At 33.8% G+C, this 18204-nt stretch overlaps 1 protein-coding gene across 4 annotated transcripts; it reads right to left on the bottom strand.

Annotated features, from left to right (window-relative positions):
- Nucleotides 1-441: 441 nt before the first annotated feature.
- LOC145314495 (uncharacterized) lies at nucleotides 442-7680 on the bottom strand. 4 transcript variants are annotated; one of them, XM_080154416.1, is made up of 11 exons: nucleotides 7434-7680; nucleotides 7050-7124; nucleotides 5980-6065; nucleotides 5552-5635; nucleotides 4305-4413; nucleotides 3611-3812; nucleotides 2560-2693; nucleotides 1406-1982; nucleotides 1298-1354; nucleotides 1226-1240; nucleotides 442-774 (listed from the first exon to the last, which is right to left on the bottom strand). In XM_080154416.1, exons 1-11 carry the CDS (start codon nucleotides 7440-7442, stop codon nucleotides 512-514), a joined length of 1611 nt encoding a protein of 536 aa, XP_080010542.1. In that variant the 5' UTR covers nucleotides 7443-7680; the 3' UTR covers nucleotides 442-511. The 4 variants fall into 4 exon arrangements, with proteins under 4 accessions (XP_080010542.1, XP_080010541.1, XP_080010540.1 ...); XM_080154415.1 differs by having other exon boundaries at nucleotides 1298-1982; XM_080154414.1 differs by having other exon boundaries at nucleotides 1226-1354.
- Nucleotides 7681-18204: the final 10524 nt, after the last annotated feature.

Genomic DNA, 18204 nt, shown 5'->3' with positions numbered 1-18204 from the left:
AGCACAAAATAAATTTCAAAGTAAATAAACAAATATTACACAGGAAAAGAAAAAACCAACGAAAGATTAAGAATAATAGATATTCACGAAACATTCATGAAAAATTATTATATGAATTTGATTGCATGACGATTAGCCTAGCTAAAATGTACTTATTAGAATCAACAATCAGTCTTTAAAGCAATTGATATAAAAAAAATGAAAGAATAAAATAAATAACCAAAAAAATGTAAAAGTGTGTATAAAAAACGGCTCAATTTAATCCTTTAATCAGTCCGACTGTATAGAGATTATGCCAAAAAATAATGGAAATGTTGACAAGGGTCTAGCTATAACAGCGTTACGGATATTAGTACAGACGGACAAAGTAAATGATAGAGTAGCTTAGTTAATAAAAAAATAGAGAGAGCAGATATTAACATAATAAATGGAGAAACACAATTTTTAAGTTAAGATTTATTCCATAAGACTATTTAAAGACATTACATAAAATTTATAAGTTATTGGCTAATTATTTCTTTTTAAAACCTCCTTGTCCTCCGGGTGCGTCAGGGTATCCTCCATCTCCGGCCATTCCCATGCCCCCCATGCCTCCTCTGCCCGGCTGTTGGTAGAGGTCACCCGAGGTAAAACCTGGGCCGCCAAGGCCCGCACTCTCCTGTCCTCCCATCATTCCCATACCTCCAAATCCACCACTTTGCTGGCCGCCAAAATTACCACCAGAGCTATATTGCTGGTCCATACCCATGTCCATTCCCATACCTCCATAACTACCTAATATATTTTAAGCATAGTGTTAAAATCTATACAAATTCATACAGAGGGGGGGGGGGGGTAAGTTTTGACACATTTGCGTAAACCTGGTACCTAGGCTTTATAAGTTGACCTGCAACTTTTTTTTTAAATTTCATTCTTACCTGTACAGAGACCACCTGGAGGCCTGCAGGCCGGAACCTGGAGGTCTATCCAAAAAATTTAAAAACTTCGTGAAATTCATCATATAAGAATGATTTTATCTCCAATAACCTATCTTCTCAGTCCAAAGATAAAGCCTAGGTACCAGGTTTACGCAAATGTGTCAAAACTTCCCGCCTTATTTTAAGTAATTCTTACGAGAACGACGAACCTTAAAGCTAAATAGTTCTAAATCATAACTAAACAAACAGATACCTATAACTTTTAGTAGACAGATAGAAATAAAAAACATTACGTGTCAAAATGATACCTTGTTGCCAGGGACCACCACCGCCCATAGACTGTTCTCCATAGCGACCCATGCTCTGGCCACCATATGGACTGCCACCGCCATATGGACTTCCGCCATATTGATTGCCGCCACCATATGGACTGCCGCTACCATATGGACTGCCGCCACCATATTGACCACCGCCATATGGACTGCCGCCACCATATTGACCACCGCCATATGGACTGCCGCCACCATATGGACTGCCACCGCCATATGGACTGCCACCGCCATATGGACTGCCACCATACTGACTTCCTCCATAAGGTAAAGAATTATGGTTTCCATAGGAACCACCACCATATGATCCGCCGCCGGAGCCGCCTCCATATCCAGGGCCGTAGCCGCCTCCGCCCATCATATTCTGATGCACAACATGTCCAACATTTTCAAATCCTTTGGCTGGCTTCTTGAAATCCTTAGCATCAATACCATACATATTGCCGTAGGTCATTGAAGCTTGAGACATACCAAAAGGAGTTCCATAAATCTGATCAATAAACTTCCAAGGATTGATGAAGCTGAACTTGTCAGTATGACCGCCAAAAGCTTGCTTTTGAAACCAAGGATCTGAATTAATTTCCCTGTTGTAGTCAAACACGTCCTTGTCCTTTGATAGTGATTCAATGAGAACATCCATTAGATCGTCAACAGTGATCTCTTCAGTGTGAGCTTCTTTGCTTTTGCCGACTCCAATCTCTTCCAGAGCGTTGACACCCATTTGAGGAGTCATGCCCTGCAATTAAAATATCAAAATAATTTCTTTAATTCTAAATTAAAGCAGGTTTAAATTTAGACGCTTATTTGAACTGTTCTTATTTGAACTCTTCTAATTTTATAAATAAAACTCAACACCATTAGATTTCTCTAAATCTTGACTTTAGAAGTCTATGTTTATGCAACAGGTTTTTGAAATTTATATAAAGTATTTAGATAATTAAATTTGTACACTAGGTTATGAAAGATTAAAACTAAAGGGGCAGTTGCATGAAATGCATTTGAACTTTAGTTAGTGAACCACATATTTTTTTCCTGTTTAATGGTTTAAACTAGGGCATATATTTAAAGTAATTTAAATTTTCTACAACATAGTTTTAAAAAAAAGACTGAAATTATGACTTTTTTGACACTTTTAGACACAACTCAAAAATTGCCTGGTAAAAGTTTATTTTTATTTCAAATATCTCCATGGCTAACCTATATTTATATCATATTCTAAAAAAAAACTTTGAATGTTTACTTTTGCAATTACTCCCAACTCGTTAAGTTCACTTCGTGCAACTATCCCTTTGAGTTATGTACATAAAAATTACCGTAAATCCAAATCCTTCATTTGCAGTACCAAAAGCCATTTGTCTGCCAGGATTCATACCAAACATGTTCTCAATTACATCCGGGTTCATCTGGACATCATTGTACTCGTGACCCATAGGCATACCCATATCGCCTAAAATTATAAAACTAATAGGATTTTTCTATCAAGGATAATATCATCCATAAGTAGCGAAGTATGTATGGACAAACTTCAATGAGCAAATGTTCAGTTATCCTAAAAAATATAAACATTTTTTTTAATAAATCACGAAACCTTTGTAAAATTAGGCATTTTGTATTTAATACTTTGACCATCATGGATGTATTATACTAAAAAATTATCAAAAATAGTAGAAATCTTGCAATGGAGCTGAAAAGATAAAATTTTCCTATAGCCATTTCACAGACAGACATTAAAAATTATTGAGTTGCTTCACTTCAGAAAAGAGTTAATGGACCGGCCACTGCAGTAATTTTACATAAAAAGTAACATTTTTAAAAGCGAAGCTTTTCTATAATTAGGGTCGGTCCGTCCGTCCGTAACGGATAGCTTTTATTTAGGCATGTTAGAATTGTCCTATTTATTTCAAATTTTGCATGGTGATTCCTTTAGCAGTTAGGTACGATTTAGAAAGCGTAGCAACTCTATAATCATTACCAAAATGTCCGTACGTCCATTTTAAACATGATGATTTTTTTACTTTTTTTAACATCAAATTTTTATGTGATCTAATTATCCGATTGATCTGATTTTTGGTATATTGATTCCTGAGACAACCAAAGTATAATGTAATAAACGAAGCAACTCTATAATAAAGTCCTAAAAATGTAAGTATGTCCATAAACATTATCCTGTATCAAGCAGTTTTTTAACAAATTTACTCACAATTTTGCTTTGACTCTTATACATTTATATTAGGATTATTCAGTTCTGAAACTATACAAGTGTTAACGTCCGTTTGTCCTACCGTTTCAGTGCTTCGCTTTTATGGATGTTGTCATCCTTTTTTAGAATTCAAATTATGCCAAAATCTGTTTAAAAAAAATTACCTCCATAAACAGATCTCTTGGCACGGCCACTATCACAATGGGTCAGATGTTGATGGTCCTCTATACGGCAGAGGGAGGGCTGGCTCTGCGTAGAGTTGTGGAAGGAGGCACAGGGGGTGTTGCAGCACACGTAGTCGGGGGAGGAGGTCACCAGGATGCCGTCATACTTGCCAGCATTACCAGGACAACAACCACGCTTCACCTACAAGAATATGATTTTTAAAGAAAACTTTTATTTCTTTTCCAATCTCCCTACAAATATTTAAAATTAACCAAAGAAATAAATTAATTCACAAACTTGAGGTGGAGGTTAGGGGGTGGCAAATTTTTTGTACTATACAAATAAGTTAGTAAAAAGTAACATAAATTTATGGGACGTCTGAGTCTTTTGTAACAAAGGGTCTCTAATCGCTGAAAATATAAGATTCTATTTTAAAGTGAAGCTTTTCAGAAGTCAAGGCAAGATTATCAAAACTATTTTGGAGAAGGGTAACTTCACTCTCAAAAGAAATAACCCTAGGAAAAAAAAAGACCACAATTTAACTATTATCTTAATCACCCCCCCCCCCCCCCCCGCCTGAAATCCTACTAAAAAAAGAATACTACATACTATGGTAGAGTAATCAGTTACAGAAGGACAGACTCTAAATGTAGAATAGCCTCGTTTTTGTAAAAGATCATTAATGCAACATACCTCCAACTTTCTCGGGCATCTACCCATTGAAAGGTTATGGCAAACTTGATTAATATTTGCTGGAGATCCATCTTGATTTGCTGGTACACAAACATTGTTGAATTTATCCCTATAAAAGTTGAAAAGTTACGTGCTTTCACACAAGGTGAATGTATAAAATAAAGGGTAATACTTTTTCCAATATGGGGGGGGGGGGCTAAAACTGCTTGACAAAAATAAATGGTAATACTTTTTCCTATACCAAATATAACTTGACCTGATCTAAAGTAATACACAAACGAAAACAAACCATATCTCATGGGTTTCAATTATATTTAAAATTGAAAATTAGAGGGGGGGGGGGGGAATTAGTGTGAAAATGAAATAATATTTACAAGCAAAAATAAATCAATCATATTAGAAGCGAAACAATAACAAGTTGAAACAATCCGGCAAAAGTTTAAAAGAAAAGAGGAATTTTAGCAATTTCAGTTTTTATATTTGACAAAGGGGGGAGGCGGATGTGCCACTTAATGAAACCAAAATAAACGCGCATGAACTCAGCCCATAAAAGAGTTACAGCTCTAAAATTTGGCACAGCAGTTGCTTTTGTGGAGGACAATATGGAACTGTAAAGAAACTGCGGTGGAACCGCCACTCCCGCCGAAAACCGGTGTTTCCCGCAGATTTTTTTTGCCTTTTTTCGCCATATTAGACAGTTCTTAATCATCTGAGATAAACTTTTTTTTCATAGAAATTTCCCTTATATTTTCACGTGACACTTGTAATATTCGAAACATGTAAATACTAAAACAAGTGTAATATCTTATAAGTGTCAAGTGAAATTTTATGGGAAAAGCAAAAAAAATTTCGGCGGAAAACAGCGGTTTTCGGCGGGAGCGGCGGTTCCGCCGCCGTTTCTTCACAGTTCCATATTGTTCTCAACAAAAGCAACTGCTGTGCAGAATTTTAGAGCTATAATTCATTTTTGGGCTGAGATCATGCGCGTTTTTACTTTTGGTTTCAAAAAGTGGCACATCCGCCTACCCCCTTTTAATTAGAACGGCAACGGTTTGATTTTTTACCTTTAAACGAACATGTTAAAATTGATAATTCCAAGGCTTAAGATATTTATATTTAGAGTTTTAAAATAAGCAAATAGGAAATTAGTTTTTTTATACTTTTTTAGCATTAAAAAGAATGGTCATGTGTATTTCTCTCTACAATCCCCTGGAAACATTAGCACGTCCCTATTAAAAATATTATACCTGTTCTTTCCGCATTTCTTTTCAGCGGCATTCCACAAGCAGACAGCTTTGGCATCGCATGCCTGCCATTTAGCTACGTCACTCCTAAAAATAATCCAATCAAGAACAAGAACAATAGATACAACATTTGTGTAAACCCAAATATGCAAGTCATAAACCTTAAATTTTTGATTTAAGAAAATCTGAGGGGAAATGTTAAGTTCAGAAATTTCAAGCACAAAAAATATGGAATCAATTTCCATTAAAGAACTTTTAAGTTTCAACAAAGTTAAAAAGACTTTTTCTCCATGGGCAAATGAGGGGGGGGGGCGGGTTATTATTTAGTTTTTTTCATTTACAAATAGAGCTCAACCAATTTAAGTATCCAAAACCACTCTTAAAACTATTCTACTAACAAAATTACGCAAAAAAAACTGAAAAAAACATACCCATAGTTTGTATTTTGAATATATTCACAGTCTTGGTAATTTCCACAAATAGCGTCAGTTACATTTCCACGTACAGCCACATGTGACTAAAATAAACATGAAACAACATTCGCAGCAAAAACAATATTTTGAGGCGCTGAATGCGACTGAGAAAGAGTTTCGCAGATATAAATGAATAACATAAAATAAAATAACCAAAGATTTATATCTAAAAATATAATAGCCTAAAACTATCCCAGGACCTTTGTGAACCTTCCCTAACGATAAAAACTTATTCGGTTTAGTATCTATTGAAATTTTTAAATTCAAACAAAAATCCTAATTAAAACAAGGATGACAACATCCATAAAAGCGAAGCTCTGAAAAGGTAGGACAAACGGACATTAACACTTGTATAATGTCATAACTGAATAATCAGAATGCGAATGTATAAGAGTCAAAGCAAAATTGTAAGTAAATTTGTTGAAAAACTGCTTGATACAGGATACTGATTATAATCATACTTACATTTTTAGGACTTGATTATAGAGTTGCTTCGCTTAAAATATTGTACTTTTTTGTCCCAGGAATCAGTATACCAAAAATCAGACCAATCGGATAATTAGGTCACATACAAATTTGTTGTTAAAAATGTAAAAAAATCAACATGTTTAAAATGGACGTACGGACATTCTGGTAATGATTATAAAGTTGCTACGCTTTCTTACTCGTACCGAACTATTATAGGAATCACCATGCAAAATTTGAAATCGATAGGACAATTCTAACATGCCTAAATTAACGAAAAAAGCTATTTAAAAAAGTAAATAAATCAACATGTTTAAAATGGACGTACGGACATTTCGGTAATGATTATAGAGTTGCTACGCTTTCTAAATCGTACCTAACTACTAAAGGAATCACCATGCAAAATTTGAAATCGATAGGACAATTCTAACATGTCTAAATTAACGAAAAAAGCTATCCGTGACGGACGGACGGACGGACGGACGGACGGACCCACCCTAATTATAGAAAAGCTTCGCTTTTAATAAAAATATTTTAGCAATACTACTCTAAAATTAACTTACCCCAAATCCACAATTTCTGGAAGTCCAATAAGAGGCCTGACAAGTGGCAAGGAGCCAGGGTAACAAAGTGATACCCTAAATAATATTTTTAAATAAATAAATGCCACATTATAAATTAAGGTCCTTTAATTAAAAGTAATTTAGGAAGCAAAACTATATTGATTAATGTTCAAACTACTTAATTTATATCTAAAACTCTAAAAATAATTCTAAAAAATAAATATAAATTTTTTACCACCTTCATTAAAAGTTAAAACTTAAAAGAAAATTATTTAAGTTAATTTAAAGTAACTTTACTAATTGATTGACGACAATTGAAGTTATACAAAATATTTACATTTATTATAACTAATTTAAATAAAAACTAGAGGTCAAAAGATACACCTTTTTCATGGCTTTTAAAACAACACCGCTCTACAAAATAAAAAACTATGACCCTCTCAGGTTCGTAGAGCGCTGTATACTGGTTAAAACTAAGTAATTGTTGAATGTTTACATACCAAACCGGTCATTCTGTACATGTTTTTAATTGGAGGATTTTAGTATTCTTTTTATTTTTATTACCCCAAATTATATTCTTCTAAATATTTATGATTTTTGCGTGCTTTTTCCTGTTTATATTATACGAAAAATGTACTTACTTTATAATACTAAGAAATACTTTTTTTTTATTTTTTAACCCTTTGCCGCCGGCTAATTAATAATGATACAAACTTTACAATTTAAAGTTTATGAAACGATTTTATTTATAGATTGTGAGAAAATTTTGTATATCCAAACCTTAACCCTTACAGATCGGGGAAGGGGGGGGGGGGGCTCAATGAGCCCTCCTCTTGTTTTTTCAATGTCATTTTTTTGTAGGTAAGATAGAGAGCTGTGACTTCATTACTTTTAGTTTAGTAATTATACTTCGGCAAGAGTTGATTTTATAAGAATATCTGGTCTGTGTCGGTTGTGGTGTCCGGTCAAAGTCTGTTAGGTGGTACCAAAACGAGAAAGAATTCTAAATAAATATTAATTTCTACATTCAAACCATTATGCCCCTTTGGAGCTCTTTAGTAAAGAAAGGGGAAGGTGGCTCTTAAAAATTCAATTTTAAAAAGAAAGATTTAAAGACAAAATTGCTTCAAGGGCAACTTCTCTTTGGATTTTTTACCTTTCACCCCAAAAAAGGTTATAAACCCTACCTGGAATATAAGCTTCACTGTAAAGGAGATCCATATTGGTTCAACGAGATGCTTCGTTACAGACAAACAGCCATCGTGTTACTATTGTAAAAGGATAAGATAATGATAATTTTTTTATCCTACGTTTGAGTTGCTGTTTATTTGTTCATTAAACTAAATTAATAAAAACAATTTATCAATTTTATTAGCTTTTAGGTTTTTGTTATTGAGTTATAAGCATAAGCATAAGAGAGCGAGTACGTACTATGTTGCAATTTAAATAAGATAAAGTGTAGGTAAATAAGCTGAACCACTGTTCTATTGCAGGAGGAGAGAGGACATAGAGCTATTTATTACTCTTGTCACCAAAGTCTTTTAATAACGTTTTCTTATTCGTTTGTATAACAACTTTGGGGACCTTTAATGAATTTTGATTGATTAATTCATTTAGTTGAGTGTCCAAACGTAAATAAATTACGTATTTTTTATATCATAATTAGGGATTTACCTCAATATATCGGCCATTGTCTTATCCCTATTGTACTGGATAATGTGTTTGTTTATATCAGTAGAATTTTGTTTTGTTGTGATTATTTTTTTTCGATAATTGGTTTTAAGCCAGCAAATGCTAAAAGATTTTACTAAAGGAAAAAGTGATGTTTTTTTAGAGTATTCTTTTTGAATTTAAACAATAACTATGTTTTATTTTGACTAATCTTGTTTCTTCTTTTTAGATGTAATTTGTGCTGTTTTGTGGATTCGTAATAAATCACATGAATCTACATCTATTTGATTTTGATCTGACCCCAATAGCTGGCCGAGCTTACTCTATAATTTATGTATGTTCGAAGCAGGGTCATCTTAAGGATACACGCTTCTGGAAGCGGTCAACCTTTACATCCCTGGTTCTATTGTAACTCCATCCAAATACACCCCATGGGGGGGGGGTGTATCAACACCAACAATTAAACCAGAAGGGATGTTACAACACTTCTGGTTGGAATCCCGTGTGGGTGCAATTATGTTCTTATCTAAAAAGTCCCTAGAGGCCTCTAATAATTTGTCCTATATTTTTAAACTATATTACGCCCCTAGAGGCCTCTAGGGGCACTTGAGGAGGAGAGAGTCAAATTTAATAACCCAATTTCTTATTTTAAATTTTTAAAGAAAAAGTAAAAAAAAATTTGGGGGGGGGGCGAAAGAAAATTCCCTCCCCCCCTCATTTTTAATTTTAGTTAAAAAAATATTTTTTTTTTTTTTTGGGGGGGGGGGGTTGGGGGTGTCCCACCCCCAAAAAAATAGTTATAAACCTTCCCGGGACCTATGAGAAGCTACCCTGTTAAGGAGAACCCGATCGGTTCAGCGGTTAGCGAGATCCTTCGGTATAAACACACAGACACACAGATACACAGACACACAGACATCCTGTTACTTTAGTATAAGGATAAATTCGATATTATTTATTTAGATATTGTTGATTCGAATGTTAGGAGGAGGGGGGGGGGGGCTTGTTATTGCTTTTAATTACATACCACTCTTGTACATTAGATCTTTTCATGAAAATACTCTTTTTCGAATTTTAGTCTTCTGCTAACCTAAAAAGTTACTTTAGGAGCCTAGGAATACATGTACAAAATTTCAGCTCTCTATCTCTACTGGCGACCTAGCGCCAGGCATGTAAAATATCAACAGATAACGGTAGCACGGCGGTTTTAACAATATCACAGCAATGTGCAGGTTTTAAGCTTTTCTGCATATTTCAATTTAAACACATAAGGGCAAAGATATATTATCCCAAAAATCTTTTGTCAAAGTCTACTCTACACCTAGCGCCAGTCAGTTTTCTAAAATCATGCCTTTTATACCTGTGAAAATAGAAATCGCCAGCGCTAGGTGTAGAGTAGACTTTGACAAAAGATTTTTGGGATATTATATCTTTGGCCTTATGTGTTTAAATTGAAATATGCAGAACACTTAAATTCATCTTCCAAGCCATTCTCTAGGCATTTTTTTTTTTTTATGAAATAACGGTTTTTCAAAACTGCCCTTTGAAAAGGCCTAAAAAATATCTTTTTTTGTCACTTTTTTCATTGCTTATAGTTACAACTTATTAAGATATTATGCTCAGTTTAAAAAAATCGGCACCTCCAGCACCAAAACCGGCAAAAACTGGCAGTTAAACTTCTGTGCCCCTACTTGCCCCCCTCTTCGGTAAACAGTAGTTATCTCAAGAAGTAAAAGAGATATCAACACACAGAAAGAAAACTTTTTAAATAAAACTGAACTAAGTAACCATTACACATTCAATTTTGGGACTTTCCTTCTAGGGGCTTGTGGAGCAAAAGACCCACCAAAACACTAATAATATGAGTTCTGAGCTTATTTTTAAAAATATCAACCTGATTTTTTAAAAATCTTTTGTTACCATAATTTAACTCAGTAACATTTACAGATTTCATTTTGGGACTTTCCTTCTAGGGGCTTGTTTGGCAAAAGACCCCCAAAAACTAAAAATGTGAGTTCTGGACTTATTTTTAAAGATATCAACCTAATTTTTGTTGGGAAAACTTTTTTTCACATAACCAAACTCAGCAACCTATGCATATTTCATTTTGGGACTTTCCTTCCAGGTGCTAGTGGAGCAAAAGACCCCCCAAAACACAAAAAATATGAGTTCTGAGCTTATTTTTAAAGATATCAACCTGATTTTTTTTAAGAAAATTTTTTAAATAAAACAGAACTCAGTAATGATTAAACATTTCATTTTGGGACTTTCCTTTGAGGGGCTTGTCGAGCAAAAGACCCCCCAAAACACAAAAAATATGAGTTCTGAGCTGATATTTAAAGATATCAAACTGATTTTTTTAAAGAAAACTTTTTTAACATAACCAAACTCAGTAGGGGAATCCAAGCTTTTTTTGGGGGGGGGATAAAATTTGCTTGTGGGGGGTGGGGGTAATTACCCCCCCTGAAACCTGTTGGCCAGGGCAAATTTTGTTTACCTTCCCAAAATTTCCCCCAAATTTTTAAAGAAAATTTTTAAAATAAAACTCAACTCAGTAATGATTACACATTTCATTTTGGGACTTTCCTTTGAGGGGCTTGTGGAGCAAAAGACCCCCCAAAACACAAAAATATGAGTTCTGAGCTGATATTTAAAGATATCAACATAATTTTTTTAAAGGAAACTTTTTTAACATAACCAAACTCAGCAGGGGCGTCCAAGCTTTTTTTTGGGGGTGGGGGCACCCCCAAATTCATTTGAGGGGGGGGGGGGTAATCCCCACTTTACATCCCCTCTTGGACGTCTATGAAACTCAGTAATGTTTACAGATTTCATTTTAGGACTTTCCTTCCAGGTGCTAGTGGAGCAAAATACCCCCAAAAACACAAAAAATATGAGTTCTGAGCTTATTTTTAAAGATATCAACCTGAATTTTTTAAAGAAAATTTTTTAAATAAAACAGAACTCAGTAATGATTACATATTTCATTTTGGGACTTTCCTTTGAGGGGCTTGTGGAGCAAAAGGCCCCCCAAAACACAAAAATATGAGTTCTGAGCTGATATTTAAAGATATCAAACTGATTTTTTTAAAGAAAACTTTTTTAACATAACCAAACTCAGCAGGGGCGTCCAACTCCAAGCTTTTTTTTTGGGGGGGGGGGGGGAATTTGCTTGGAGGGGTGGGTGGGTAATTACCCCCCCTGAAATCTGTTGGTAAACAAAATTTGCCCCCAGGGTAAAATCTTTTTTTTTTTTTGGGAGGGGGGTAATTTAAATTTTATTAAATATTTAGTATTTTTTTGTTAGAGATTTTTTATTTTGAGAGGTATTCAAAATGTTTACCCCTCCTAAAATACCCCCTCCAAAATGGTTGATATCTTTAAAAATAAGTCCAGAACTCATATTTTTAGTTTTTTGGGGTCTTTTGCCAAACAAGCCCCAAGAAGGAAAGTCCCAAAATGAAATCTGTAAATGTTACTGAGTTAGGTTATGTTAACAAAGTTTTCAAAAAAAAATCAGGTTGATATCTTTAAAAATAAGCTCAGAACTCATATTTTTAGTTTTGGGGGTCTTTTGTCCAACTAGCCCCTAGGAGGAAAGTCCTAAAATAAAAATCTGTAAACATTACTGAGTTTCATAGACGTCCAAGAGGGGGGGTAAAGTGAGATTACCCCCCCCCCCAAACGAATGTGGGGGTGCCCCCACCCCCAAAAAAAAGCTTGGACGCCCCTGCTGAGTTTGGTTATGTTAAAGTTTCCTTTAAAAAATTCTTTAAATATCAGCTCAGAACTCCTATTTTTGTGTTTTGGGGGGTCTTTTGCTCCACAAGCCCCTTAAAGGAAAGTCCCAAAATGAAATGTGTAATCATTACTGAGTTGAGTTTTATCTTAAAAATTTTCTTTAAAAATTTGGGGGTAAATTTTGGAAAGGAAAACAAAATTTGCCCCGGCTAACAGGTTTCAGGGGGGGGTAATTACCCCCCCCCCCCACAAGCAAATTTTACCCCCCCCCCCCCAAAAAAAAAGGTTGGACGCCCCTGCTGAGTTTGGTTATGTTAAAAAAGTTTCTTTAAAAAAATCAGTTTGATATCTTTAAATATCAGCTCAGAACTCATATTTTTTGTGTTTTGGGGGGTCTTTTGCTCCACTAGCACCTGGAAGGAAAGTCCCAAAATGAAATATGTATAGGTTGCTGAGTTTGGTTATGTGAAAAAAAGTTTGATATCTTTAAAAATAAGTCCAGAACTCACATTTTTAGTTTTTGGGGGTCTTTTGCCAAACAAGCCCCTAGAAGGAAAGTCCCAAAATGAAATCTGTAAATGTTACTGAGTTAAATTATGGTAACAAAAGATTTTTAAAAAATCAGGTTGATATCTTTAAAAATAAGCTCAGAACTCATATTATTAGTGTTTTGGTGGGTCTTTTGCTCCACAAGCCCCTAGAAGGAAAGTCCCAAAATTGAATGTGTAATGGTTACTTAGTTCAGTTTTATTTAAAAAGTTTTCTTTCTGTGTGTTGATATCTCTTTTACTTCTTGAGATAACTACTGTTTACCGAAGAGGGGGGCAAGTAGGGGCACAGAAGTTTAACTGCCAGTTTTTGCCGGTTTTGGTGCTGGAGGCGCCGATTTTTTTTAACTGAGCATAATATCTTAATAAGTTGTAACTATAAGCAATGAAAAAAGTGACAAAAAAAGATATTTTTTGGGCCTTTTCAAAGGGCAGTTTTGAAATACCGTTATTTCATAAAAAAAATTAAAATGCCTAGAGAGTGGCTTGGAAGATGAATTTAAGTGTTCTGCATATTTCAATTTAAACACATAAGGCCAAAGATATAATATCCCAAAAATCTTTAGTCAAAGTCTACTCTACACCTAGCGCTGGCGATTTCTATTTTCACAGGTATAAAAGGCATGATTATAGAAAAATGACTGGCGCTAGGTGTAGAGTAGACTTTGACAAAAGATTTTTGGGATAATATATCTTTGCCCTTATGTGTTTAAATTGAAATATGCAGAAGAGCTTAAAACCTGCACATTGCTGTGATATTGTTAAAACCGCCGTGCTACCGTTATCTGTTGATATTTTACATGCCTGGCGCTAGGTCGCCAGTAGAGATAGAGAGCTGAAATTTTGTACATGTATTTCTAGGCTCCTAAAGTAACTTTTTAGGTTAGCAGAAGACTAAAATTCGAAAAAGAGTATTTTCATGAAAAGATCTATTGTACATCTCTAGTGTCTAATAAATCTAGTTTTAAAAAATAAGCTAAAAACAAAAACAAAATTTGTTTCAATCACTCTTCCCCCTTTTTCCTGAATTAAATGAAATGGCAATTATCGAAGAGAGTGTACAGAAATTAAGGTACATAGATTAAAAGGTGTAAATTGAACACTCAGGGGTGGACAGCAAAAAGTCAATATAAAACGTTGCTCTGAGGTGAACAATAACATACACCACTCCCACACTTGATAGAGTTTAATTTTGATACTCCACTGTGTTATCAGCTATCCTAATGAACTGTTCTCCAAGTGTGTACCTAACTGTTGGTGGGTCATATATGACCCAAAAAACAGTTTCTAAGAATCATTTTATAAAATAACAAGTACTTTTCTTTGACCTTTATGAAAAAGAGAAAGTTATAAAATAACAGTAATAAAGTAGTAAACAGTAAATCCGTGGAACTCGACCCTGTCTTTGTTCACTGGGCCTAAAAACATAAATAAAACAAAATCACCCAACATAACAAAGACTCGGACGAACACTCCACTTTAACATACATGAAAATCATTTAAATAAAACATTCGCTCTATCCAGTTTCTATATCCAGTTTTATCCAGATATGTTAAAATGGCCTAGTTAGAATAAAACGCGCTACAACCTTCTATTTTTGCGCAAACAAAATCATATTGCAATGGACAGACAAACACACTTTCTACTTTGATAAACGTTCCCATAAAACAACAAAATTACCACAAAAAGTGTATTTTTTCTTCTTTGGAAAATGGATAGGTATAACTTATAACAATTATCAATAAATTTGTATAACAATCGAATAAAAATAGATTATCAAAATTTGTGATTTTAACATGTAAAAATAAAAATGATAACATTTTAGATATTATTGTAGATAAACCAGTAATTTTAAAATATTAGTAATGATATAGTGTATGTTAAATATTTTTTCTATAAAATGTGTGATTTTGCTAATTTTTACTATAAAATTCTCACTGTATTGTTCGGGTATACATCACAAAAAGGGTTAGCTCACCTTCCACATATTAAAAACTTTCACTGACTGTGTCTATAAATATGAGAAGACAAGGGAAGACATCATCAGTTTTCAGGGTACCACTATCTCAGGTTCAATTTCTAAATCTTGCAGCAAGCCCGTTCCTCTGTGATGTAAACTCGTACAGCAACAAAACCTGTAATGAAATAGTCTTTAATAATTAAATTGGAATTTTAGAACTGTAAATAAAATACTGAAACTTAAATGGAATTTTTTCTTTTTATTTAATCTTAGGGTTTAGTCCCAATATTGTTAATAAATATGTAAAGCAGAATGTCCTCCGCTTTTGGCTTATTAAACATACGTCTGGGTTAAAACCCAGGCCAGAGGAAATAACGTCCTAACATATTGTTTAATAAACTTTGAAGGCCAGGGATAAGGGTTGGCAGTAGAACTTGAGTAGGAAAACTGATAGTTTTAGGGTGGACTGATTCTAAGTGTAAAAAGTATAAATAACTTAGTCTCAATCTGACCTAAAATTTAGGACATGGTACAAAAGGGTTAAAAAATACATTGATATTTCTGACGGGACGGTTAAATCTGCTGTATCTACGAGTAAGTGAGAGTTGTAGCTAGGTGACACTAACAAATCTAGCTCCTCGGGACCAGCGAGACGTCCCATTGGCGATGAAAATTTTTCTATGTATTCTTAGCACTCCTAATAAACTATAATCCAAGAGTGTGCCTAACTGGTGCAGGTAAATGTATTCTTAGTTAACCCAAAGTACAGTAATCTATTCATGTATCTTACTTGTAAAGATATTGCATGCTTATTTTTGTAATCTTTCCTCTCCCAATATATTCCATTTGTTAACCTAACTAGTGAATATACATATGTATCATGTAATCTTAGCTATCCAAATACACGACAATCCATCCGTGTCTCAAACTATTGAAAGAATGACATGTGCGTCTCTCTAAATTGAATCTTCCTTCACACAATTCTTAATTACATTTCTCACATTCAAATTTCAAATAAAACAACAACATCACAAAAAATAGCTGATCAGAAAAAATCTCCTAAAAATCTTAGGGTTGGTTGAATAAATTTCCAGTTAATAATGTTCTATCTATAATACAAAGTAGAACGATGTCTGTCCGTCTGTCCGTCTGAAGCTTAAGATCTCAGTAACCACTGAACCGATTGGGCTCTACTCTTCAGGGAATATATCTACTGGTCCTGTGATGGTTTTAAGCTATTTTCTTTGGGGGTGGGACACCCCCAACCCCCCAAAAAAATGAAAATACCCCCCCCAAAAAAAAATTTTTTTTTTACTTTTTCTTTTTAAATCTAAAATACGAAAAATTAAGTTGATGAAACCTCTTGGGGCAAAGCCCCTAGAGGCTAGGGGCGAAGCCGCTAGTAACCATATAAACTAAAGTGTTAGGATGTTCGTAGGTTTGTCCCGACTTACATCTGAAACTTCCATATAAATTTTTTCATAAAGCATTGAAGTTATATTTAGTTCTTTTATATGGATTCGGCTTAAAGTTTGATTTAAAAATAAACTTAATTATACCCATCTTTTTTATGATAAATATAAATAGAAGGGGAATTATTATTGTTGAAAAAAGAAGTTTTCTTTAAAGTTGACCCAACAATATGTATAATTTTCTTTGTTCAAATATATTATATTTTGGTAGATTGTATGAATATATTACCAAGAAATGTTTAACCCACTCGCCATTCAAACATTCAAATGTTATTGTAAAGATGAAACAATACACAAATGAAAAGTTTGCATTAACAAGGACATTCAGCAAAGAATTTAAAGGGATATGCAATCTGAAAAAAATTTGTTCCACAAAATGAAAAAAACACTTTTTAGTTATACACAGCTATTTTGGGACAATCCGCTGTTTTCTGTAAAGCATCAATGACTATAATACGCTGTATGCGGAAGAAAAGACGGCTGAGCACTGCTGGGAGTTATCAATTTACCCACAGCCGAAGTCATTTTCCAACTGCAAGCCTATGTAAAATGAATGTGCTATACCAAAACAATACATTTTCTTACGAAACCTAAGCTTCTCTGAAAAGTAGTACAACCAGTTTAGCCATTTCAGAGACTTTGATGGGCGGAGACAACAACATCGTTTACTAAATGGCAAGAATTTGTCATTTTAAGGAAATCTGTTTACCTAATTTTATAGTATTATATAAAGTAAATAGTAAGTTTTTTCGTCTGTAGCGAAGGATCTTGCTAAGCACTGAACCGATTTGGTTCTCCTTTACAATGTACCTTTTTATATGCCCGGGGAAGGTTTTTTTTTAAAAGCCACCCTCCAAATTCTTTTTTCTTTTTTAAACTTAAACTGAAAGTGATTCCCACTCTCATCTTACGTACCCCTAGAGGCATCTAGGGCAAAGCCACTAGTAATATATATGTTTTATCTCGATCTAAATTTATTAATGTGCATTTTCTAATTTGTTAAGCTTTGCGTTTATGGCTATTGCCCTCCTTGATTCTACAAATAAAGATTCTAAAAAGTATATTCAAATGTTTTATTCTGCAGTAATATAATTTGTACATTGTAGGATATTTATAATTCATTAAAATTGGTATTATTCTTTTTAAAAACTTATGATAATAATTACATTTCTAACCATAAAAATTTATATAAAAAAAATCAGGGACATGTATTTGGTAACTAGAGAAAAACTTATTTGCACTTTTTTTTATAATAATTGCATGATTTTTAGCAAAAAAAATATAATTTAACAAATGTTATTGTTATTGAGAAAAAAATGAGTTTTAGCATAGCATTTCAAAGTGTCTAATGCCTATTCACAAGTGGTTTTTAAAAAAAGAAAATCGTATATTTTGTTTTTTTATAACCCTGAATTTTATATGGGGGATAGATTAATGGGAGATAAATAAATATTAGTTATTTTTTATAGTTATTTTATAGTTTGCTAGTTACTTCGCCCATAGCCTCTAGGAAAGGGCCGATGAGTTCTAGAAAATGGCCTAAAACCTCCCGATGACATTAATCAAGCGTTATTCGGACCAATATTTAATGAGATCTTTAGCTACAGACAAAAAAATCGTACTTCTGTATATTTCAGGATATGTTAAGGGTATAATTTATCGGCCATTGATCTATACCGTCTTCTTATGCACTTACTAAAGGAAACTTGTTAAAACTGGGATAGGTCATTTGAAATTTTTTACTTTCAAAATGATTAAAGTC

Source organism: Acartia tonsa, chromosome 3, assembly GCF_053477335.1.
Source record: "Acartia tonsa isolate MP-2025a chromosome 3, ASM5347733v1, whole genome shotgun sequence".
NCBI classification, from domain to species: domain Eukaryota; kingdom Metazoa; phylum Arthropoda; class Copepoda; order Calanoida; family Acartiidae; genus Acartia; species Acartia tonsa.
Note: the sequence above shows the minus strand (reverse complement) of the source record. Positions and strands in the feature narration are given on the sequence as shown.

Bases quoted from the DNA above. Each gene is read 5' to 3' on its own strand.
- LOC145314495 (XM_080154413.1), bottom strand. The intron at 6,066-7,049 runs GTAAGTTAATTT...TGTTTATTTTAG, and splicing joins CCAGAAATTGTGGATTTGGG to TCACATGTGGCTGTACGTGG. The intron at 4,414-5,551 runs GTATAATATTTT...CAACTTTTATAG, and splicing joins AAGAAATGCGGAAAGAACAG to GGATAAATTCAACAATGTTT.